We start from the raw sequence: 26943 nt of genomic DNA, 5'->3' as shown, positions 1-26943 counted from the left end.
GTCAATCTCCAGGACTCAGGTGAGTAAAAGGGGGCTGGGGGGCCGGTCACTGCTAGATGTTTTTTTCACCTTAATGCATAGGATGCATTAAGGTGAAAAAACACAAAGGTTTAAAAAGTTTTACAATAATTGACTGTATAATTGCTTAAGCTTCCAAAGGGTTCAAACGTCTTTGTGACTTCCCCACATACATGAATTCCCTCGATTTATAAAGTAAAAGATTGTTGGCATAAATAACTATACTGATGCTCATCTTACTATCTTTGGGATTACAATATAGTTCCTTTGCAAGATGTCCCATGGTAAAAATATACAGCAGGGGGGTAACAATGGGCAACCTTGCCAGTTGCCATTACAAATGTAGAAAGAGGTTAGTTAATACTTATACAAGTGGAAGGATAAGGATGTAAGGCTTTTTTTGTAAGATGTTTGGGCTCAGATTTATCTGGCACAGGGTTTTTTGAGGAAAGGCCTAGTTCCACTCCATCGAATGCTTTTTCCGCATTAACAGATGTAACAAATGTAGGGACCATACTCAATGAGAGTGATTGTCTTAATTGTATTATCCTCGGCGTTGCAACAGGGGTAAATCCTTGAGCCAGGCGAATAAGATCAGAAAATAGAGCTTGTAGTCTAGTAGCAGTGGTTTTGAATAAACACAGATGTCAGTGTTGGTTAGGGATATGCGGTGATAGCTGCCAAATGCAAAGGTTCCTTTTCCTAACTTGGGGATTACAACAATCTGAGCCTCAAGGGCTTGTGTAGGGGAATGGCTGATCCGATGAGACGTCATTAAAGGCTCTTGTAAGGAAAAGGATAAGAGCATCTGTGTAAAAGCATGAATAAAAGCCACCTGGGCCCAGGCTGTTAAAAGATTACAAAGGGGATATAGTATTTTTAATTTCATTCTCCAAGAAGGATTGTTCTAGGTTGACTATGTCTCAAGAAGAGATGTTTAGGAGAGTGGTTCTGTTAATGTGCCCTCTTAAATTACAAAAGGGTGGTGACCTCTGTGAGGCTTTCCTTATATTATAACATTTCTAATGAGATTATTGAAATGGCTTATTTTAGTTGGGTTGTGTGAACCTCTTAGTATTGGGATTGAGGCTATATTGTTAGTGTAAAGACTCTGACTAATAGTTTGCCAGGTTTGTCCCAGAAGTCATCGGAAAGTTTCTGGGCACGATCCCTTGGAGACCAGGCCCTTTGGTTTTAGCGTAGTAACAAGGCCTCTGTGGCATTGGTTAAAGGAGCGTGTATGCAGGCTGGTGTTTTTTCAGGAGTCCTTTCAAGTTGCGCAATCTGATCCAAAAGATTGGACGATTTGGGTCAACCAAAGACCACTTCAATCTAGTGTCATGCTCTATAAAACCTTTCCTCAACACACATTTAAGAGCCTCCTATTGTAGCGGAAGGGAGTATCATTTGAGTGATGATCTGAGATGAAATAAGCTATAGCTTCAGTAATCTTTGAAACAGAGGGTTCTGCAGGCGATTAAGTGTTAACTGTGGCGCAAAATGCATTAACTTTCAACTGTACCCCGCAATGTCTGTGATTTTATAGAAGATGCAATAAAGGTTGAGGAAGTGCAGTAGATTCCGGGATCCTTTTTTCTTTAGCGAGATTTTCATTTAGATTCCATGTCCAGTGAGGTATGAGTTTAGGTGATGTGAGTGATATAGAGGACCATTGTTAGACTAGAGGATATTACTAATGCTGGCGTAGGAAGGTCTTATAGTATATGTAAACCCTCACCTTGTAAAACGACCCATTCAGTTTAAAATTGAAATGAAAGGCAAAGTGTGTGTGTGTATGTATATAACCCTCTAGACAGTTGTAAGCTGTACTCTTGCATCTTTGTTGATACCATAGACCCTGTCACCAACTTAATAAATAAAAGCAAAAAAAATCTATTGTTTTAAATGCTTGCTTGCGGCATTTTTTCTTTTCCTTAACCTCCCTGGCGGTACCATTATTTTGGATTTTAGGTGCTGAAAGCGGTACAATTATTTTGCATGAAAATTTGGTATTTTATATTGTAGTCCTGCAATTCTTAGGAATAACTCCCTTAAATCTGTTCAAACCAGAGTCTAGCAGACATCCCGGGTATGATAAAGTTTGAAAAATGAAATCATAAATTATAATCGAATAAATAACTATAAATAATTATACCAAATAATATAACAATAATAAAAATTATTCAATAATGTAGTCAAATCAAAAATACTGAAATTTGCTCATTTGCAGAATTGTCACTGTCATTACTTTTCAATATTTGATGATGGATCTCCCCACAAATCACTATACCTCAATTCTGCGAGTGATTCCAATTTATTATCGCTGTTTTCTAGCTGGTCTAAAATAATTTTTGATGTAAAGTGACAGTTTTGGTTGCTATGGACAATCTCCAGTTTCCAGGCATAAAGAACAGTTTTTATAATATAAAACTGCATGCAGGACACTGGGAAGACCACTAGGGACAAAGGGGATGGGAAATAATTACATACAGCAATGTAATGTGTGTGTTTCACTTTTCGAACTTGGCGCCATTCTCTGTCCCCGTGCAACGCAACGCTTGCAGGGAACGGAGATCAGCTCCGTGATGAATCGAGTGGAGGACAAGCCGCTCGTACAGCGCGGGGACATCGCTGGATCCAGGGGAGAAGGTAAGTAATCTCCTCCTGCATTCAGCGATGCGGTCTCAAGTCTAGCTCTGGGTTACCGCTTTTGGTAAAAAACGTCCACCTCGAGCCAGACCCGGCAACAAGACCAGGGGGGTTAAAGTTATTAACTTGCAATGTGCCTCTGGAGTTCCTATGGAATTTAACAAAAGCTGCCAATTACCTAGCAAGATCCCTGTCATTAACTGTCACAGTCCTAACCATATATGTAGCAACTGGGGGATTAAGCCGGCTAATGAACCTTAGTTTACTTCTATTACTAACTACTAAGACAAGCATCCTGTCGAGTAAAGGGGAATGCAGTGGACTCTGGTATAAAGGTAATCTTTGGTCACCAGAGCACCCCCCCCTTACTTTAGAATTCCCCTTTACACCAAAGTCTGTTGCATTCCCCTTTATATCAGAGCTCTCTTGCACTGTAACGGGGAATCCTGCAGACTCTGATATATGGGGGAACTCTGTGCTGGCTGAGTTATATTACCCTGACCTTCATGTAAATGGAGAAATATGCATGTAATATATATATTTGATTAAAGAAGAATTGGTTAGAAAAAATTATATAAACAGTGAATTCATAGTTCATAGAATTTAAAACTCTTGATATATGCAATTTATACAGTTAATTTTTATCGCTTGAATTATTTTTTCCATTATGGATGTGAATGGGGCCTCATGTCTCAGATTTGCCTAAGGCCTCACAAAGCCTAGAGCCACCTCTGTCTCTGTTTATATGATTGTGGTGTAAAATGTTAAAAGAAAACTTTAAACCATTACAACTAGAATTCAGAACAGCACATCAAATATTGAGCTGCGATTTTTATTTTTATTTTTGGCAGGGGTCTAAAACGCAGTCTATAGCTTTTTTTTTTGTGTATAAAATATTGCTTTGCATGTACTTTAAAACAGTTTTGTACATATATTTTGCAGGATGGTTGCAGTTATGATAAAGAAATGAATGCTTTCTTGGATAAAGCTGATGTGCTTCCCTCGCATAAGTCTAAGCAAGATAGTCGAGATTGCTCCACTATAACTTCCAAATCTTCAAAGAAGTCTACTCTCAAAAGTAAAACTTGCAAGAATTCAACTTCATTTACCTTGATTGAAAACGATGAAGATTTTCAGCCACTATACAAGTCTTCAAAAAAAGTTAAGTCCTGTTCCACTGAACATGAAAATACAGAATCAGTAGGCCAAGCCACAGCAAAGGAGGTGAGCAGTTATGCTGAGATTGGTCCTTACCAAGATCCCGCCCTAGATGTGGCAGATGAAATGGAAATTGGCAGCTTTTGTGGAATTTATGATAGACCGGGGTTGATGTCTCCAAAAATTGCAACTAAAGGTCATAGCAGTGCATCTCCAAATAAGCCCGACTCTGGCTACCGCAGTTTCAGTGAAGACACCTCTGACAGTTTAGATAATCTGTTTTATACTCGGGATACACAAGATGATCATCATCCAGTTTCAGTGTTTGTTGGAAAAGACTCTCACGTCTTAAGCCATATGTTATCACGTGTAAAGAAATTCTTGACTTGTTCTCCTCCTTCATTAAGTGAACTTGATTCTTTAGAGTATGTAGACATTTCTAGGAATAATTTCACAAGCGGATATTTACCTTGTGAAAAAGTGAACACTGATACATCAATGGAGGCGCATTGCAGTCAACAAAGATCCCACAATCACATAAAGAATCACGCTGCATCTCCCAAAATGTCTAATTCTACTCCCCAAGAAGAGCTTGGTGAAACTGGGCTGTCTGCTTTGCCAGCTCAAGAGGATTATAATGTGGAGACTGTAGAGGAACATGGACTTGAAGATCTAGAGGCTCAAAGTGATCCTCATTGGGATGACATTTTTGACTCTGATGGCGATGAAACTTATATTGAAAACTTTGACTCTCCTACAAAACATGGCTATGCCCATTTCCAAGATCAAATTGATGGCGAGGAAGATAATGCTGAAAAATATGAAGTGCCTAAAACTTGCAGTCAAAGTAAAAAAAGAAAAGTAAAACTTGGGGAAGTGGATGTCCACAGTTCTAGTTTCAGTAAAGAGAATACTGAAAGTACGGAGATTGACATTGAAACTACCCGAACTCGTAGCCCCTACCAAAGCAATGATAATGCAATACATCTGCATAAGGATGGAACAGAGCTAGATTCAGTTCCTGACTATCTTGAGGACAGCTTTGACTTATTCGAAGATGAAAAATTTGCTGAGGTTGATGAACCTAGTTCAAGCAAGGCTTTCACAAATATTAATCATGATTTAACTACTGTTAATTTTAATATGTTTGATCCATCCTTATTAATGGAAGAGAATACAGAACAAGAACCTGAAAACGAGTCTTGTTTGTCCTCAAGGGACTTGGAGCAGGCAGAGGATCAGGAGGAGTTTGGCTCCTGTGAGTTATTCTCAGTCAATTTTGATCTTGGATTCTCTATTGATGATGATCATTCAGAAGAAGACAAAGATGTACAGCCACAAAATGGAAGTATAGAAGAAGCCGGTCATTTCAAAGTCCCAAGCCCCCCCAAAAGTACTAACAGAGGAGGCATTATGTCAACCCCAGTAACCATTGGGTTTAGAAATTCTGCCTTGGAAATTGAAACGTCTCTGGGTTCCTCATTTTTTTCACCAGTAACGGAAAAAGTCAAAAATTTCAGAAGTCCTTGCACTTCTGTGGCTAAACATGATATGTATACCCACTCGACTCCAGAGTCGGGGCCAAGGAAAATAAATTCACCTTTAATGGATAAGAACAGATCTGACACAAATCCACCTTTGGCCAAGAATGACCACTCCGTAACTATTAGTACGTACTATATTTTTCTAATTGTCTAAAGCCCAAATTTGGGCACCAGCATTTTAATAATTTTAGAGCTATAAATGTTTGCCTTATAATTATAGTTAATTAATCCCAGATTAATGCAAAGACTACTTTCTGTTCTTCAGAAAATACAACTTCCACTGTATTTCTGCTTCCCCCCCCCCTACCAAAAACAGCACTGTATGTTTGGTAGACACCAGTGCTGGTGTCTCGTCTCGGCCCCTACAGTGCATCCGGAAAGTATTCACAGCACTTTTTGTTATGTTACAGCCTTTTTCCAAAATGGATTAAATTCATTATTTTCCTAAAAAATATACAAATACCCCATAATGACAACATGAAATGAGTTTGTTTGAAATCTTTGCAAATTTATTAAAAATGCAACTAGACAAAAAAAATTGCATGTATATAAGTATTTACAGCCTTTTCTCAATACTTTGTTGAAGCACTTTTGGCACCAATTACAGCCTCAAGTCTTTTTGAGTATGATGCTACAAGCTTGGCACACCTTTTTTTGGACGTTTCTCCCATTCTTCTTTGCAGGACATCTCTTGCTCTATCAGCCATGGGTCATTGTCCTGTTGAAAGATGAACCATCACCCCAATCTGAGGTAGAGTGCTGCAAAGATGGTTGTTCTTCTGGAAGATACTCCTCTCTCCACAGAGAAACGCTGGAGCTCTGTCCGAATGACCATCGGGTTCCTGGTCACCTCCCTGACTTAGGCCCTTATGATATAGGTCACTGCCCATTGGAACCTTCAATGCTCCAGATATTTTTCTGTACCCTTCCCCAGATCTGTGCCCCCATACTGTCCTGTCTCGGAGGTCTACAGACAATTCCTTTGGATGTCATGGCTTGGTTTGTGCTCTGACATGCACTGTTAACTGTGGGACCTTATATAGACAGGTGTGTGCCTTTCCAAATCATGTCCAATCAACTGAATTTATCACAGGTGAAATCCAAGTTGTAGAAACGGTTTAAGGATAAGCAGTGGAAACAGGAGGCACCTGAGCTCAATTTTGTATTTCATGACAAAGGCTGTGAATACTTATGTACATGGGATTCTTTTTTATAAATTTACGAAGATGTCAAACCAACTTCTTTCACGTTGTCATTAGGGGGTATTGTTTGTAGAATTTTGAGGAAAATAATGCATTTATTCAATTTTGGAATAAGGCTGTAACATAACAAAATGTGGAAAAAATTGAAGCGCTGTGAATACTTTCCAAATGCACTGTAACTACGCTTGGCCATTCAAACTTGGCCTGTAGCCATACATTTTGTAAATGGCCTGGAGTAGACAAAAGTGAAGACATGACCCCAGTGCTGCTCTCTAATATATCTAGCACTGATAGGGTCTGGATGTACAGCAACTGACAGACTTTTTAAAGATATAAGATACATTCAGAAATCGGACTACAATGAGGAGGTTAACACTTATAGAACTGATACTATTAAAATGCTGGTACCCATAGTTGCAATAGTAGACTAGTCTAAACTACTTACATATGTCACATACCATAACATATAGAAATAGAGTAACTGGGTAGCTTAGGTTACCCAGGTCTTCAAGGGCCAGCTTAATTGCCACCATTGAATTGTTATGGAATTGCCAGGTTATCCAGCTGCATTTACTGCCCTTCTCCCTTTGCCAATTTGTTATCATATAACCACTAACCAGCCCCTTTATCTGCTCTGTCGTAGTTTACAGCAAAAGATCTTCAAATTCCTGTTACACTAACTTTTGCTGCGTAAAATTTACCCTTTGACAAGGGCCATGTGTCCCCTCAGTTGTACCGTTTGCTGTTAAAGGGGCAGCTAAATGGGAGCCCAGAGCTTTGTAGGCAAGTATTTACCAACCTTACATTTTGGATCGGATGAAAGGGGGGTTACTTGATGTGTGTGTGTGTGTATGTATATGTATATATGTATATATATATATATATATATGTGTGTATGTATATGTGTATGTATATATATATATATGTGTGTGTGTGTGTGTGTGTATATATATATATATATATATATATGTGTGTGTGTGTGTGTGTGTGTATATGTATATATATATATATATATATATATATGTATATGTGTGTGTGTGTGTAGACTTTTGTCTTTCTATATATGGAATTTTAGACCAGGGTATCCTTCAGTAGACTCATTTGCATAACCTAACAGTTATATATCTAAATATTGTAAGCATTTTTTACTTCACCTTGGTAATAATTTGGTACTTTGTTGATCCTCTTGGTAATAAGTGAATGTTGAATGGTTAAAAGCATGCCAGTGATGTAAAGCAGGCATACAGACTATATGATAATCATGCCAAGAACTGATGTCCAACTTGTCCCTGCCCACTCCACTCCACTTTCCAATGGTTATTTAAGGCCGCGTACCAATACTATTAGAAAAATTGATGTTGCCCTTGTTTCTTCGTCTAATTGCCTGCCTCTGTCTGTCTTTAATGGCTTGTTTACACACGGTGCAATGTGGGGTCATTTATTCTAAATAGAACCCCAACACACCCTCCTAACACACTTTCAGTGCAGTTCAATGTACAGCACTGCTCTGAATGCTGTTGGATTTTGAAAATGCTGCACGACTTTTGGTTGGCAGCCTGTGGTAACCAATCCAAATGGATCCAGTGTTCGTTACTGTACATCTGTTTAACACAGTGGTCTCAAACTTTTTGGCCCTCCAGCTGTTGCAAAACTACAAGTCCCATCAGACATTGCAAGGCTGACAGTTATAAGCATGACTCCCACAGGCAGAGGCATGATAGGACTTGTAGTTTCGCAACAGCTGGAAGGCCACCAGTTTCAGAACCCTGGTTTAACAGATGGACCAGGCTGGTGTAAACCTATCCTAATATTTTGAGTCTCTGACCTGGCATAATCTTAGATGAGGAAAGTCATACTGATGTCAGAACAAAACTATGGATTCTTTATTGATCAACAGTTTGAACTAACAGTTTGGTGCTCTTATTATTTTTTTTCTTTCTTGCCAGCAGTAACTCAACATGGCTGATAAAATCTCATGCTAGATTCTGTAGATACTGTATAAAACACATTGTAACTTATTGTATAATCACTTGCCTCTATACAGCATTGCAGATATCCCAACCTGCAAAAAATAATTTCAGGGAGGTGGCAAGCTCCGTGCCAGCAACCCCACCTCCCCCCCCCCCCCCCAATAATACTATAATAAAATAATACTTTAAAGATAATTAATAATATAATGCCATAATGAAATAATACTTTAAAAGATAATGTTGTGTCACACTCGCCAACAATGCAGCCTCACTGTGCCCATCAGTGCAGCCTCACTGTGCCCATCAGTGCAGCCTCACTGTGCCCATCAGTGCAGCCTCACTGTGCCCATCAGTGCAGCCTCACTGTGCCCATCTGTATCTTCATCAGTGCCCTTCTACAGCCTCACTGTGCCCATCTGTATCTTCATCAGTGCCCATCTGCAGACTCGCCAGTACCTTGATTACACACAGCAGGTGTCTCCCGCTGTGTCATGCAGCTGCAGTCTTAACTGTTCAGCGGCCGTCTACTGTAACAAAGCCTCAGCTCCTCATCAATGATAGACAGCCAACTGAACACTTGATACAATGCTGGGAAATTGAATCAGTGTTCCGTCTTTGTTACAGTGGATGGCTGCCGAACAGTTAAGGCTGCAGCTGCATGACGCAGTGGGAGATATCTGCTGTTTGTGATTACTCCAGGCTGAGTGGTAGTGCAGGCTCAGCCGGGGGACCGTGCCACACTCGCAGGTGTCAGTGAGCCCGCCGTCAAATGTGGGAGTATCCCGCGAGTCACGGGAGACTTGAGATGTCTGGAATTGCCTACAAATGTGTACATTACAAAACTGTAGTTTGGGCAGCTTTTTAAAAAAAATATGCTATAAGCCACTATTCACCTTTACAGCACTACTTCAACAGCTTCAATATTGTTAAATCATAAATATTTTCCACTTTTTTATTTAAGGCCTATTAGTCCTTAATATGTGTTCTGTTATAGAATAGTACTGATTGCTTCCAGATGCAAACAAAACAGCAGAGGCCTTTGAAATAATCGCATTTACAAATTGTCTCCTGGGGTTGATGTGTTATTAGCGCAGCCACAGGGCACGGTGGCGGTTTTGTGTGTAATCATGGCTGCCCTCTGCAGCGATGGCTTTTCATTCTGCTTCTCATGGTTTGTTCTGGGATGTTTGCCATCTCTCTGCAGGCAGCAGCCCCGAGAGTGAGGATGATGTTGTTTTCAGGCGGAAAAGAAAATTGGCAGCAGCGGCTGTCCTCAAGTCACCAGAGGTAAGCAGCATAGCATCTTTTGCCGTAATACAGGCCAGAAACTTCAACATACAGGCTTTAATTAGCTATGGACTTATTGCACCTTCTGTTGGTTTGTTTCAAATCTCTCTTCCTAGTCGGCAAGCAGCGAGAGTGATTTTGATTCCCCGAAGCCTCTAGCAAGAAAACGGAGACGGGAGCCTAATACAGTAAGTCTGCCTTTCTTTCTTTTTCTGTTTTTACAAATAAAGTTTATATAAAAAGTCTACACACCGCTGTTAAAATGTCAGGTTTCTGTGATGTAAAAAAAAAAAAAAAAAAAGAGACAAAGTTTAATTGTTTCAGAACTTTTTCCACGTTTTATTATGACCTATAAACTGAAAAACTCAGATGAACAACAAACTGAAATCTTTTAAAATAAAAAACTAAAATAATTAGTTTTCTTTAGTGTGCACGCCCTTAGAATAATACTTTATTGAAGCGCCTTTTGATTTTATTACAGCACTCTGTAGTCTTTTTGGGTACGAGTCTATCAGCATGGCACATCTTGACTTGGCAATATTTGCCCACTCTTCTTTGCAAAAACACTACAAATCTGTCAGAGTGCGAGGGCATCTCCTGTGCACAGCCCTCTTCTGATCACCCCACAGATTTTCAAATTGGATTCAGTTCTGGGCTGTGGTTGGTCCATTCCACAACTTGAATCTTCTTCTGGTGATGCCATTCCTTTGTTGATTTAGATGTATGCTTTGGGTCGTTGTCATGCTGAAAGAATAAGTTACTCTTCATGTTTAGCTTTCTAGTAGAAGCCTCAAGGTTTTGTGCCAATATTGACTGGTATTTGGAACTGTTCATAATTTCCTCTACCATGACTAAGGCCCCTGTTCCAGCTGAAGAAAAACAGTCCCAAAGCACAATGCTGCCACCGCCATGCTTCACTGTGCGGTGGTGCAGTGTTGTTTTTGCGCAAAACATATCTTTTTGGAATTATGGCCAAAATGTTCAACCTTGGTTTCATCAGACCAGAACACATTTTCCCACATGCTTTTGGGAGACTTCAAATGTGTTTTTGCAAAATTTAGCCGGCCTTGGATGTTTTTCTTCGTAAGAAAAGGCTTCCGTCTTGAAACTCTACCCTATAGCCCAGTCATATGAAGAAAATGGGAGATTGTTGTCACTAGGGATGAGCTCAGGCGTGTTCGCATGGTCCATGTGCAGGGCCCGCCAGGAAGTTGGCACAGCGTTGCACTAATCACAGGCAGTGAAACATTGCCCGATCTCTGCAGCCGCGTTTTTCGGGGCAATGTCTCACTGCCTGTGATTAGCGCAGTGCTGTGCTGCGCCGCACCTACTTGCTGGCATGCTCAGCACGTGGACCATGCAAACACGCCTGAGCTCATCCTTAGTTGTCACATGTAACACACAGCCAATAGTTGCCAGATATTCCTGCAGCTCCTTTAATGTTGCTGTAGGACTTTTGGCAGCTTCCCTGTCTAGTTTTCTTCTCCTCTTTTCATCAATTTTGGGGGGAACATCCAGTTCTTGGTAATGTCACTGTTGTGCTATATTTTCTCCACTTGATGAGGACTGTCTTCACTGTGTTCCATGGTATGTCTAATGCCTTGGAAATTCTTTTGTACCCTTCTTCTGACTGATACCTTTTAAAAATGAGACCTCTCTGATGCTTTGGAAGCTCTCTGCGGACCATGGCTTTTGCTGTAGGATGCAACTAAGAAAATGTCAGGAAAGACCTACCGTACTAGAACAACTGAACTTTATTTGTGGTTAATCAGAATGATGGCAGGTGAGTACTGATTCCTATTCAACACGAGTTTGAATGTGATTGCTTACCCGGTTCCCGTCCGGCTCACATACATATACTGCGGCACAATGGCACTGCTGCGATCGCCGCTGGCCATGTGCATCGACAGCACGGCGATTTGTGTGTGCGTAAAAAGACAAATCCCTGTGCTATCAGAGGAGAGGAGACATGTTGTTTGTTTGTTCTTAGTAAGTAGGAACAGCGAAATGTCTCCTCTCCTACTCAGTCCTATCCCCATACAGTTGGAACACACTGAAAAGCCACACGTTTAACCCCTTGATCGCCCCCTAGTGTTAACATCTTCCCTATTAGTGTAATTTACACAGTAATCGGTGCATTTTTATAGCACTGATCGCTGTATAAATGTCAGTGGTCCCAAAAATGTGTCAGTGATCTGTCAGTTGCAATAACGCTAAAAATTGCAGATCACCGCCATTACTAGTAAAAATTAATGATAAAAATGCCATAAACCTTTCCCATAGTTTGTAGACGCTATAACTTTTGCGCAAACCAACCAACATACCCTTATTATAAATGACATGTAGGGGGCGCTAATTAACAAAAATTATTAATCACCCACGTGAACAATAACCTTATTGATAATCATTAATTTCGCTACTTAATAATACATAACCTATGTGCAACTAGTTAAAGTGCATCGTGAATACAACACAAAAAATAAAAAATACATTCATGTGATAACACCTGAGGTGACAGCATTTACTGCAATAACTACAATAAGAAAGTCCTTCAATTTAAACTATAACAGAAAAAGTTCTTCCATGAACATGATGTGATAGTCCACACAAAAAATTTGTTAAATCTCTCGTGTAGAAAAATATGGTCTCAACTTTGTACGTGATCCTTCACCACAGCCTTGATCATCCACACCAAATAAGTGATAGTATATGGTTCAGCTTACCAGATTTTATTGACCACTTTACTGAAAAAGTAAGTCAACGTTCACTTCTGCAGGATTGTGCCTGCTCACATGCCATTGACCTGTAGAGAGATTCAGCCTTCCTCCTCTCAGACAAGTATGGTAGGTGCGTTATATAAAAAAACAGATGGAGAGCCTCCATAGCGTAATACAGTTTTATTAAAAAATTAAAAATAATGTACAACCAAATGGCTCCTTACTTGAAAAAGTGCCTTTCTACTGGCACTGGGGCTGCTGGCATTAATCTCGAGCGATACCGAAGGTATCCACGCTGTCCGCTATAGATGGCATGCGTTCCACACACTCGTGTTAGCCAGAATGACCGGATGTCCTACGTGACCTTGCACTGCCTCCGATGTACGTTTCGTTAGAATAACGTCTTCAGGGGGGAGTGCCTGGTAACTCTACCTACTACGTTTTATACTTGAATAGAATGACACTTAATACTACGTTCGTACTTGATCATTTTACAACAATCAAATACATTATACAAATTTTCATAAAATATAAATAAAAATAGGTTACACCATTTCTTAAACTTCAGATAGTTTTTTGTTGCATTCTACTTTGGCTGTTTTTCTTACCAAACAACAGTTACATTTCTCAATGCAAAACTCTTACGAACGCGCTTCTATCTCATCCCTACTTTTAATTCATACATTTAAAATACATGGGTGCACCCATCGAAAAAAATTCCACCCCATTAATAGTCACTAAATGGCAGTGCGAACGTCTTTAACTTAGTTCGACCCTGTTTGGTGACTAGATGCTTTGACGCTCTCTAACGCTCATGTGAACGGATTGTAGCCCTCCCATTCACATGGCTAAGCTCTTTAGCGGAGATTTTCATAAGAATAAACCTTTCACCATGTACAAGGTTGAACGACCTATTATGTCGCTTTGCTACTTTTACGTTTGTTCATTTTTATTAAGAAATTCTCCTCTTTTTAGTTTTTATTCACCCCATTTTAATTTTAATTTTAATCGTCAGACAAGAAACTATTTAAATCTAGTTCGATGTTCATTCCGTATGGTTGCATTGTTCTTAATTTATATAGCCATTTGGTTTCATTTTTAGAAATTTCCCTTTTCATGTGTGTGCCCCTCCAATGTTTTCAAATTTTACCTATACCATAAAATGTGCATAGTGAGGGGTCACTATTATGGTACATTTTGAAGTGAAGTGACACGCTATGGTTTGGAAACCCTTTTTTTAATATTAGTTAAATGTTCATTTATTCTCACCCTCAATTCTCTCGTTGTGCGACCCACGTATTGGAGTGAACAAGAGCACTCCAGTACGTAGGTCACATACTCCGAGTGGCATGTTATAAGGGGGTAAATTTTAAAATTTTGTCTAGTAGTCACTGAACATATACGCTTATTGCATTTTTATTTATTTTTTTACTAAAAATATGTAGAAGAATATATATTGGCCTAAACTGATGAACATTTTTTTTTTTTTTAAAACATTTTTTGGGGATATTTATTATAGCAAAAAGTTAAAAAATAATGTTTTTTTTTTTTTTTTTTTTTTTTTTTTTTATTTGTCGCTCTATTTTTTTGTGTACTGTATAGCCCAAAAAATAAAAACCACAGAGGTGATCCAATAGCACCAAAAGAAATCTCTATTTGTGCAAAAAAAATAAAGCAAATTTTGTTTGGGTACAGCATTGCATGACCGCTCAATTACCAGGTTAAAGCGACGCAGTGCCAAATTGTAAAAAGTGCTCTGGTCAAGAAGGGGGTAAAACCTTTTGGGGATGAAGTGGTTAATTCTGAACACAACTACATCCCCAGTTATAAGAGGGTGTGCACAACCACATTACTTTATTTTTTTATTTTTACTTCCCTCCCCTAAAAGATTTCAGTTTTTTTTTCCACTGAGTTGTACAGTTTATAGGTCACATTAAAGGTGGAAAAAGTTCTGAAATGATTTATCTTTGACTCATTGTGTTTTTTTTTTTTTTTACATCACAGAAAACTGACATTTTAACAAAGGTGTGTAAACTTTTTATATCCACTGTTTATGCTTGAAACTGTAAATGAGTTATGATTTGGTCTATGTCAAAATACTTAAGAGGGCCGGAAATCAAAAAGTGTGGATTTGCTATCTTTAGAGAACATCTAGAAACCTTAAAGTAGAGCTATAGGTAAAACTTTTTAATTTTGGATAAAGCAAGAGAGGGTTCTAGCCTGTCAGATTTTTCTATTTTTTTTGTCATCTGTTTCATTGAGGAGATTTCCCTTCACTTCCTGTCCAATAGCCAAACAGGAAAATTGGGGTACTCCGTTGGGCCCCCCAGGTCACCAGAACTAATGCCCCTATTGGAAGATTTCCCCTTGATTACTTTTCTGGGGACAACCCAAAATGTGGGATCTTCTTTTTCTTTTTCTTTTTTTCTTTTTTTTTAATTTAAACAGGACAAATAGAGAGGGTGAATCTCCCTATCTGGGACACGGCAGCATTAAAAACCGAATAGGTGTTCTAATCCTGCTCTACTCTGTCCAAAATAAACAAAAACTCCTATAGTTATACTTTAATTGTGCACAAGCAGTACTCTAAAAAATCAATTATTTTGTCTTAAAGTAGGAGTACTTCTCCTATGAATCACAGGAGTGCAGTTCATTTTGCACTCCTGTGACCTGTTTCAGCTGACAGCTAGCTATCTGTCTACTGATCTCACTTAGAAAGTCCAGGCGAGGGAAAGATCCTAACTTTACAGTCAGGATCCACCCAGATGTTTGGGCTGGCAGCCTCTTGGCTGTGCTGCTGGGTGACTGAGCCTGCTCCTCCCGTCCCCTCGACAGCCCATCGCTCGAGAGAGAGTCGGTGACTGACCGTCGCCATTCTTTTCTCCGTGCAGAGTGCTACAGAGGACAGATGCAAAAGTGACAGCTGTTACGGGGAACTTCTCCCTGTACTGCTTTCACACAGAGGCATCAAATCCTTCAGTGGCTGCAGGAGCTTCAACATGTTACATCAGGGATCCTCAAACTACGGCCCTCCAGCTGTTGCAAAACTACACATCCCATGAGGCATTGTGAAACTCTGACATTCACAGACATGACTAGGCATGATGGGAATTGTAGTTCCTGAACAACTGGAGGGCCATAGTTTGAAGACCCCTGCGTTAAATGTTGCACATAAAAACAGGTGGAATATGTAACATGTTCCCGAAAATGAAAAAAATAAATAGTAGTGTACTTTTATGTGCCTTATGCTTCATATACAGTATTTGCAGTGTAGGATTTAAGGTACTGTCTTCTCTTACTACTTGTGTGAGATTTGGTAATGTCACTGCTTTTCTGTTCAGTGTTCTCCTTGCTGGAGAGAAATCTGTATCCGAGAACCTGCATCCTCCACCTATTCCTACTTCTTTTCAATTGATTTTTATTCAAAAGTTTAACAAAGTACAGAAATACCAATGTAGTTAGACAAATATCAGAAAAATGATGCTCCCTCTAATATAGTCAAGGTCCCAAGTGTTATGAGCAGGACCCAAATAAGAGCCTAAAAGGCTGGGCCCTCCTAATAAAGCATCTCCTTACCACGAGTAGAGTCCCCCTATAACAAATGCAGAATAGAGGCATATGTGTAACGGAACATCACATTAGCAATTAGTCAAATAACACCACTTCAGTCAAAGAAATGTGGGATGACACCAACAAATACGCTCAGTACCTCAAGGTACAATGCCTTGCTTCCATAAATGATTTAGAGTGGGGGAGGCTCTATGGACCCTCCATATGCATCCATAAAAAACATCAGTTAGTAGTAAGGGAGAGGAGGAAAAAAGGGAAGAGCGAAAAACAGTCCCCTCGATCTGTGTCTCCGACCGCAGGTCGCCCCTGCCCCTAACCCCCTAAGGAGCCTGGAGGTATTTAATCCAGGGGTTTCCTTACTTTTTCAAATTTGGTTTGGTTGTCTCTGAGAATGCTTGTTAGCTTTTCATTTAATGATGGTCCAGCATACTTTGTGTTTTTAACCAGTGTGACATTAATCATGGGTGATCTCCATGCTCGTGCTATTGTAATTTTAGCTTCTGTGTATACGAAGAAGATGAGGGTTCGGGGGTGCCTGGGGATCACGTCTGATAGGTCAGCAGACTATGCCGTATTTGGATTCTTGGGTATGTTCTGTGCCATCACCAAGTAAAATTAGATTGAATATTCTAATCCAAAGTCTCTGAACTTTTGGACAAGTCCACCAGACATGGAATATATTGCTCACAACCACATCCACAAAAGTAGTGGGATGAGGCACCCTCTCCAGCTTCTTAAACATTACTCCACCAGTCCTCAGCTCACCCAAGGGGAGGAGGGCAGCTCTGACTCGAGAAAAAAAGTCCCGCTTCTCTATTAAGGTGGCCACTTCAACATAGTTTGAAACAAGTCATGGTAAACCGGTAATGGAAAAAAAAGCCTACAAGCAATATTGGTGACTATCTCCTCTGCTTGGCTTTTTGGCCACAGCTTCCACGGTAGTTGTGCTCTTTTTAATTTAACTCTTACTTTTTAGAATGCAAGCAGCGAGTGTGATATGGACTCACCGATGCCTGGAGCAAAAAAGCGCAGATGGGGGTGTAATATGGTAAGTCTACCTTCCTTTAATTTTAAAGTTGAACTATAGCCTTCCGTAAAAAGAAAAAAAAAATAGCTGCATCACTTACCTAAGAGTCGGCTTTCAGTTTTCTTAGTCTTCCTAAAATGCCCCACAAACACCTGTTGATCCTGCCGGTGAAGTCTACCTAATGCAGCATCCTGTGATCTTGTGGCAATGATGCCGCACTGCTTCTGAGTTTACAGCAATCTCCCCTTTTATAAAGGCTGTGGCTGCTTGCACTTCATCGGGATGAAAAATATTTCAGAGGGTGTGGCTATCAGTTTTGTCACAGATTTATGAGAGTGAAGCTGGTCAATTATCTGAACACACAAAGTCCTGCCCACTTCCTTCTGGATTGACAGCACTGGCTCTGTTACTGCAACCTTCCCACTGTGAGCTGCAGTGTCTGGGAGGGGGCGCATATGAGACACACTTTGTGTGTCTAGAGTAGGGGTCTCAAACTGGTGGCCCTCCAGCTGTTGCAAAACTGCAAGTCCCATGAGACATTGCAAGGCTGACAGTTACAAGCATGGCTCCCACAGCCAGAGGCATGATTGGACTTGTAGTTTTGCAACAGCTGGAGGGCCGCCAGTTTGAGACCCCTGGTCTAGAGAGACTAGGTTTGTTTCAAACCTTGTTTGAAATTGGAGACGAGATGGTTTTCCGTAACAACCTTGTCTCCAGTTTCAGATATCCATATGTACCTCTCCTGAGGAGGCGAGTTTTCTCTTGTGAAACGCATAGAGAGAATAATACATAAGAGAGAATCCGTACTTAAGTATTCACCATATGGAATTCTAGTGTATCCTGATCTAATCAACAATAGCTGTTCATGTACATATACTTTGTATGTGATCTAAATATTTTTAATGTATGTATGAGTTGTTTTAGGTTTAAATACAATTTTTGTACATTTTATATTTGTGGTTGTGCCTCGTTTAAGTCCTGCCGGCAGCTTTCTCTTGTAAAAAGATCTGTATGCTGTGAGGTTCTATTGCGTTTCTTGCTAGGCCTTTGATCTTCACATTATATTATCCTTTTAGCCAGCTCATTACCCAATTTTCTGCCCAAGTGGGCCCTGGCCCGGCCAATGGCTTTTTTTTTACTTTTCAATTCAAGAAAAAGAACTGTCCAACAAACTGAACCTAAAGTCTGCTTGGCATTTGTACACCATGTGTTTGTGAACACCCGATCATCATACCTACCTATATGTACGAAAGTATGTAGACACTTCTCCACACTGGGCTCGGGTGTTTCCAGTGCATTCTCCAGCATACACACACATTTTAGACAAGTGTGTGCTTTCCGCTTTGGAACAACATTGTTTCAACATGACTGTGTCCCTATGTACAAATCTCTCCATAAAGACATGGTTTTACAAGCCAATAGCAAGACCAAAATCCGTACCTGACCTCACAAATGCTCTTTTTTGGATGAATGAACACAAATTCCCACTGATGCCTCCAAAATCCTGTAGAAAGCCTTCCAAAAACACTGGGGGCTGTTATAGCTGTAAAGTGACAAGGTGGGGGTTGGCTCCATATTGATGTCCATGGTTTTTGAATTGGAACTACTCTAACAAATTTATATAGGTATGATTGTCAGATGTTCCTAATAAGATATATTTTTGGTGCAAGAAAGGGATTATAGACCCTGTTCACATATACAGCCCCAACAGTGGAAAGTCCAAGAAAATGTCCAAAGAGTATATGGATCCACTGATTATATCATTCAGGTTCATAAAGTTCAATTATTATAACTATTGCTTCATAGGAGATGGGAACAAATCTCTGGAAATTCAAGAAAAGACAAAAGAGGGCGTCAACTAAGTGCAATATTAGTGGGTGATTTAATGGAATAAAATAGACAAATGCGAAGGAAAAAAAAACAGGAAAAGCTTATCTGCAGCCATATAGATGGTGTGGCTGGTCCTCCCAGATATAACAGCAGACAGCGTGTCTGTCAAAGTGGAAGCCGATCCCGGAAGAAGGAAGAACCACCCTGGTGCAGATGACTCGGATGTGACCTTGTGCGGTTGTCGTGGTAACGCGTGTTGGAGCTGCTATTGGCTACTGTTTCAAACCAATGGTGTCGCATCCGGTTCTTGCGCTCCAGTGGTTCTTCCTACCTTTGGGATTGGCAGAACCGACTTCCCCATTGTCAGACACGCTGTCAGCTGTTATATCTAGGAGGACCTGCCACACTCCATCCATATGCAGATGAGCTTTTCCTGTTTTTATCCTTGTGAGTTAGAATTTGTCTGTTTATTTTATTCAATTAAATACCCACTCATATTGCACTTAGTTGCCGCCCCATTGTGTCTTTTCTTATGGTCAGATGTTCATAAACACTTGGTCATATAGTGTATCACAGTATTTTAACAAATAAGGATGCTAAAGTAATTGGACATGTATATTAAAGCGGGAGTCCGCCGTTTTTTTTTTTTTTAAAAGCCAGCAGCTACAAATACTGCAGCTGCTGACTTTTAAAATAATGACACTTACCTGCCCAGCGCGCCCGCGATGTCGGCACCCGGAGCCGATCTCTCGATCGTCTCTCGGGTGCTGCCGCCGCCATCTTGGGTATGGGAATCAGGAAGTGGAGCCTTTCGGCTTCATTTGCCGGTTCCCTACTGCACATGCGCGAGTCGCCCTGCGCAATAAGGATGGTCCCCGCTGTCTCTGGGATCCGTGTGTTTCCCAGCAGGCAGCGGGGGACCTTCGAAAAGGGGCGTAGATTCTGCGGAAAGGGGCGTACCTTCTGCAGAATCTACGCCGGAAGTGGGTGCAGATACCTGTACTGTACAGGTACCTGCACCCCCCTCCCCCTGAAAGGTGCCAATTGTGGCGCCGGAGCGGGGGAGGGTTCCAATGAGCTGAAGGTCCACTTTAGGGTGGACCTTTGCTTTAATAATAATTCTGAATATTAAAGTGATATTACAGGCATGCTTTTTTTAAAAACAAAATGCAAACATGTAATACTTACCTGCTCTGTGTAATGGTTTTGCACAAAGAAGGCCCTGATCTGCCTACTCTTGGGTTCGTCGCTAGTTCACCTGGCAAACTCCCCCCGCCTAGTGCCCCTACAGCAAGCAGCTTGCTCTAGTAGACCACTTTCACACTGAGGTGCTTTACAGGCACTATAGCGCTAAAAATATCGGCAGTAAAGCGCCTCTCCTGTCCCTCCAATGTGAAAGCCAGAGGGCTTTCACACTGGAACGGTGCACTGGCAGAACGTCAAAAAAAGTCCTGCTAGCAGGTTCTTTGAGGCACTTTAGGAGCGGTGTGTACACACGGCTCCTAAAGCGGCCCTGCCCATTGAAATCAATGAGCAGCGCTGCCGAAGTGCCGGCAAAGCGGTGCTTTTAACCCTTTTTTGGCCGCTAGTGGCTGAAAAGCGCTGATAAAAATGGCGGCACTTTACCGCCAGCACCCGGGCACTATGCATGTAAAAGTGCCCTTTCAGACTGCTGCTGCTCCGGCCTTTGATGAATCGTCAAATAGTAATTGACAATGTGTGAGCAGAGCTGATCTACACACCAACCCTCTCTATTTATAAATATATCAATAAATATATGCCAATACATATCATAAAAATTCGAAAAATCTTCATAACATAAATGATGTGCAAACGTATGTCATGAAAGTTTCCCGAGCCGCTGCTCTGTGTGTCCATTCATACTGTTTGGCTCCGCCCCCTTCTCATTTGTTCACTGACTGTGATTGACCATGGTGGGAGTCAATTGCTACTGCTGCTGTCTTAGCCAATGAAGAGGGAGAGACCCAGGAGAGCCGAGGTTCTCGTGCCCATAGCCGGATTGGGATGTGGCTGGGGGCACTGCTGAACAAATAATTTTTTTTTTTACTTTCATGCATAGAATGCAAGAAGGTAAAAAAACCTTGAGCCTTTACAACCACTTTAATAACAATAAAAAGTACACACACGTTTTGAGAAAGATGGGCTGAGCTTCATGGAAACATTGACAATAAGATCACTGCCGTTTTGGTCCATCTCCTCTGCAAGACCAGTGAGTGCCTCTATACCCGTTTTGGATTTGTATGGATTTCTATGCGGATGAGCATCTCGGCATTTGCAGCAAACATTGCTTATGTAAACTGCATTTACCTGTAAAATATATGTTTAGATATTCTCCTTATTTGCTGTAGGCTAACAACGTACACCTGCTGTAGTACAAACACTGTATTTATTAGCGTATAACAAGCAACTTTCTACCCTAAAAATGGGGTGCAGATAGCGTGTGCGTGTTATATGCTGATACTTAAATTTTAGTTGCCTCGGAGGGGACAAGGAGGGGGTTGGGACAAGCGCCGTCAGATTACATACAGTGATAATCTCCTGTCTAAATGGCAGTCTCTGTAATAGGGCCGCCATTGGACCACTGTTCTGTCTATCATAGAAGCGTCTCGCTGTATGTAATCTGTCGGCGTTCGTCCCGCCCCTCTAGGCTGCAGATGGGCAGTGATCAGGCTGCACTGATGGCTATGGTGAGGCTGCTGCGTTGAAGGCAATGGCGAGGCTGCTTCGTTGAAGGCGGTGGCGAGGCTGCTGCGTTGAAGGCGGTGGCGAGGCTGCTGCGTTGAAGGCGGTGGCGAGGCTGCTGCGTTGAAGGCGGTGGCGAGGCTGCTGCGTTTGAAGGCGGTGGCGAGGCTGCTGCGTTTGAAGGCGGTGGCGAGGCTGCTGCGTTGATGGCGGTGGTGAGGCTGCAGATGGGCACTGCCCCTTATTTTGCTTCATAGTTCCTTATTTAAAATGATGTGTTTTTTTTCTGATACTTTGCTCTTACAATGAATGTGCGTGTTATACACCGATAATTACAAGCAATGTAAATGAATACTAAATAATTCACAGCGGGATTTGCCTTGTTGCTCGCCTCCCATCTGAAGAAGGAAGAGCGCCATCCTGTTGTCTTGGCAATTAGAGAATGAGTGGCCCTATTAAAAGACCAAAATCTAAAGATGTGTATTGCGGACAAAGCTGGGGGTGTTGGCATGAAAAGGAAGGATATAAAAGACAAAAATGCATGCAATTTGTGGGAAAAAAAATTATATTTGTCGATAGCTGGATGTTGCCAAGCAACAGCGCATCATTCAGAATAGTCATTTTCTGTAGATTTTCAAGGATATTGAAAAGCTGCGACTGGCTGCACGTGTCTTTGTAGGTCACCGTATTCCGAGCAGATCTCCCACTTAAAAACCCGGCATGTTCTCCTGGTGGACACCGGCAGCGCTAATAGTCTTCTGGTTTCTCCGATCCATCCTACTTTGATTACAGCTTTCCCTTCGCTACCCAAAAGTCATTTGTGGTCTTCAGTGCTGCTCCTAAAAAGCTCATTGTTCGAAACATCAACTGCACCCGGCCTGGGATTTTTAATCCTTTAATCTTTTTTTTGTTTGTTTGTTTTTCTGTGTTGGCAGGTATCCTCAGATGATGAAGACCCAAAGCCCCTTTCAGTTTCTCATAAATCCACAGCTCAGCATGGGGTGCACCAGAGAGGTGCAAGAAGACCTAAGCACAAGGGCAAGCGGGTTTGTATAGCAATGTATTCCCAATTTACAATGGTCGGTGTCCACAGTTTGAGGATAGTCTCTTTGTAATAACTAGAATAATGAGGCATTCGGAAATTAGCAGTATTTGCAGTAGGTTGTTATCTTACTGGGTTTAACAGCTTCAATACCGGGCAATTCCAACCCTTCCTGCCCAGGCCAATTTTCAATTTTCAGCGCTGTCACAATTTGAATGACAATTACGCGGTCATGCTACACTGTACCCAAACATATTTTTAGCATTTTTTTTTTTTTTTTTAGACAGACTGCTTGTTTTTGGTGGTACTTAATCATCATTGAGGTTTTTTTTAATTAATTTGCTAAACAAACTAAAAGGCCAAAAATGTAAAAAAAAAGTTTTTTTTAGCTTAACCACTAAAGGACCGGAAGGATTTACCCCCTTATTGACCAGGCAATTTTTTTTATAATACGACACTGCGTTGCTTTAACGGACAATTGCGCCGTCATGTATGTACACAAATTGCGCCGTCATGCATGTACCCTAACAAAATTTATGTCCTTTTGATCACCTCTGCGTTTTATATTTTTTGTTTGTTTTTTATTTATTTATTTTTTGTCTTTTTTGCACTATTAACGAAAGACAGTCAATTTTACTATAAAAAAATGTCTTCATCGGTTTAGGCCAATATGTTTTCTTCTACATATTTTAGGTTTAAAAAAAAACGCAATAATGATTGCTTTGTGCAAAAGTTATAGTGTCTACAAAATGGGGGATAGTAGATTTATGGCATGTTTATAATAAATTTCTTTTTTTTTAACTAGTAATGGCAGTGATCAGCATTTTTAGCGGGACTGAGGCAGACAGATCGGACACTTGACACTATTTTGGAACCATTGACATTTTTTACAGCAATCAGACCTAAAAATAGCCACTGATTACTGTATAAATGTCACTGGCAGGGAAGGGGTTAACAATAGGAGGGGGGATCAAGAGGTTAAGTGTTCCCTAGGGAGGTGTTTCTAACTATGGGATGGAGCGGACTGATCTGATCGGGAGTACAGAGAGATCACTGTTCCTGATCACTAGGAACAGCAGTTCTCTCTCTACTTCCCTGATAGAATGGGGGATCTGTCTGTATACATTGACAGATCCCCGTTCTGGCTCTTTGAGGAGCGATCGCGGGTTGGCTCCGGCATCTCATGCGTGCCCCCCTAGAGCTCTTAAAGTGGGCGACGTGATGAGGAGGCAATAATATGCAGCACTGATGGGGCCCTGATGGGCGGGATTGATGAGGAGGCACTGACGGGCATCACTGGTGGGCACTGGCAAGCATCGCTGATGGGGCTACACTTATAATCGATGCACTGATTATCGGTGCAGATCTCCCCCTGTTAGGAAAGCCCCTTGTCGGTTCTGCTGATAACCGGTACTTCCTACTTACACTGAGATTGGACACAGCCGATCACAAGGTATAGAGCCTATGTCAGGCTCTTTACAGCCGGTTTCTTGCTGTGCATGTTTGAGCCATGTTGTGCTTTGTGAATGGTCCCGCAGTGTTCTAGGACCTGTCATGTGTCCCAGAGGGCTGTGGGGGGGAAGGAGGGGGGAGGTGCTGATTTCCACACAGAAATGTGCAGCGATCTTCCTGGAAGTGGGAGTGGGTACCTGTCAAAGCCAGGTTCCCTGCTCCCCCCAAGCCAGAAGTGCCAAATGTGAGAGAGGAGGAGAGAGCAAACAATTTGAACTTCCACTTTTGGGTTAAGTTTTGCTTTAAAGTGGTTGTAAAGTGCAGCTTGTGAAAAAAAAAACACCTCTAAGGCAATTGTATAATGTGCTAGTATGCATCACGCGCTGTGTGATTGGCCAGAGTCGCGGTGGCATCACTCCCGCACAGAAGCCTTCGGTTCCGGCACGAAGCTCTGAATTTCCGGCCTTTCAGAGCGCATGCGCCGGTGATATCACTGGCTGCATGCAGGGTGAATATCTCCTAAACAGTGCACGTTTAGGAGATATTCGTTTTATCTACAGGAAAGCCTTATTATTCTAGGCTTATCTGTAGGTAAAAATCACCAAGCGGGCTTTACTACCACTCACGGACCGTTATATGTTGGAATTTTGAAGAGGAATATCGCTGTTATGGCAGCAGATAGCTACCATAACTCCGGTATGTTCTTCTTCTGCGGGCGGTCCACTTTCAGATAAAAGTGGTCTTTGTGGCGGATTTGCTGCGAGATCACTTTTATTGGTGGCAAGAGAGGGCTAACCCCCTCCTGCTGTGCTGCGGTGCCCTCCGGCACTTACATGGGCCATCGCTAGCGGTGGAGGCGATCGGGTTGTTATCACTGTTAGGTATGGAGACTAATGAGGGGAAGAGATCCCCCACCCGTCTCCATAGCATTGCAGAATGTCAAAACCTCACTTCTACCCATACCTCTTAGAGGGGTTGTTTTTTTGTTTTTTTTAAATAACTTAATTATTTATTTATTTTTTATCACATTTTTGTGGTAATACGAGATTTGAAGTCTTTTTTTTATGTGTTTTATTTATTTTTTTTATTACAAGGGATGTTTACATTCCTTGTAACAGGAATAAAAGTGACACAATTATTATTTTTTTTTTAAAAAGAACAGTATAAAAATAAAAGGTAAAAAAAAGGAAACGTGCCCCGTCCTGCTGAGCCCGTGTGCAGAAGCGAACGCATAAATGAGTAGCTCCCGCATATGAAATCTGCGTTCAAACCATACATGTGAGGCATCGCCGCAATGGTTAGAGTGAAAGCAATAATTCTAGCCCTAGACCTTTTCTGTAACTCAAAACATGCAACCTGTAGAATTTTTTAAACGTTGCCTATGGAGAGTAAAAGTTTGGCGCAATAACACGAGTGAGCGCAGTTTTGAAGCGTCACTATCAATTTACTCAGCGTAACATTACCTTTCACAATATAAAAAAAAAATGGGCTAACTTTACTGTTGTCTTTATTTATTTTTTTATTCAAAAAAAGTGTATTTTTCCCCCCAAAAAAAGTACACTTGTAAGACCGCTGCGCAGATACGGTGCGACGGAGTATTGCAACAACCGCCATTTTATTCTCCAGCATGTTCAAAAAAATATATAATGTTTGGGGGTTCTGCGTAAAACTGTTTTTAACTTGTAAACACCAAATCTCAGAGGCTCAGTCCATGAGTGGTTTAAGTCAGCAGCTGTTTGTAGTTTATGGAGTTATGTCTCTCAGCACAGGTTACTTTGAAAATAACGATTATAAGTTGATGTCCCCGCGTACACAAAACAGGATTCTTCAACATGAAGGAATAAAAAAACAAAAAGGCAGGCTGGTAATGATAGATTTATTTTGGGTCATTGGGGCGAGGAGCCGGAAAATGAGGCTTCTGGGGGCACATACTATAAATACCAGCCTTGTGTTAGTGATGTACATTGGCTTTATGCACATTGCTTATCAGGGGAGAAGTAATTGCTCTTTTGGCTCAGTGACCTTTAAATTGTGAAATATAAATAGATTCTGACAATGACCAATGGAATTAGATCACTTTCCTGAGCCAATCATAATTACTTGGATTTTCATTCCTCTGTAGTGAAGAAAGACCTCCAGTCCAGAAGAAACTAGATATGGACTTTTTTTTTTTTTTTTTTTGCAGATTTATACTTGCCTAGGTAGATGCTGCATCTGTCCCCCACTGGCTCGACGACTGAGAACTGAGCGATCAAACACTGCTGATCGCTTAGTTCTCACAGCTCCTTAAGCAGAGGGTTCTCTACCCCCCACTGCACGCTCACTGGAGCGCTGGGCTGTGGACGGGCTGGGAGCAGCTGCCCTATGCTCTGTGCCTTGCTGAGAGGCTGAGGCTGGGTACTGGTTCAGGCATGTGGGTGGATACTGTCATTGTCTGATCTGGACCGGCTTCAGCCTGTTCTCTGCTGAAAAAGGGGTCATTGGAGTGCAGAACAAACTGCACTCCTATGAGCCACAGGAGTAGTACAGATAAATGAGCTTTGGCTGTACGTCTCCTTTTTCAACAGTCTTCCTTTTTCTAATGCTTGGAGGATGATGAAAAAATCTAGCTGGTTGCTGTGGTCCATTAGAGGTTTACGAAGCTCCTGTTCTGTAAATTTGCCTGCGGGGCTTAACGGACTTGGGATCCACTGGATCCAGATGAAGCAGAGTGGGTATTACCAGTGAACCTTACATTAAAGAGGAAGTAAACCCTGATGGGTTTACTTCCTCTT

General features: G+C 41.3%; 1 protein-coding gene across 1 annotated transcript in view; it reads left to right on the top strand.

Annotated features, from left to right (window-relative positions):
• The window catches only part of FANCM (FA complementation group M), a 305773-nt gene that overhangs the window by 242784 nt on the left and 36046 nt on the right, over positions 1–26943 (top strand). The window contains exons 13-17 of the mRNA XM_077463555.1: positions 3610–5494; positions 9746–9828; positions 9945–10016; positions 17092–17163; positions 22611–22721. Of these exons, the coding sequence (XP_077319681.1) occupies positions 3610–5494; positions 9746–9828; positions 9945–10016; positions 17092–17163; positions 22611–22721 (2223 nt within the window). The remainder of the gene's footprint in view (positions 1–3609; positions 5495–9745; positions 9829–9944; positions 10017–17091; positions 17164–22610; positions 22722–26943) is intronic.

The sequence above is a fragment of the Lithobates pipiens genome, unplaced genomic scaffold (genome assembly GCF_037356315.1).
Source record: "Lithobates pipiens isolate NorthernLeopardFrog02 unplaced genomic scaffold, aLitPip1_a1.2 Scaffold_30, whole genome shotgun sequence".
In the NCBI taxonomy this organism is placed as follows: domain Eukaryota; kingdom Metazoa; phylum Chordata; class Amphibia; order Anura; family Ranidae; genus Lithobates; species Lithobates pipiens.
Note: the sequence above shows the minus strand (reverse complement) of the source record. Positions and strands in the feature narration are given on the sequence as shown.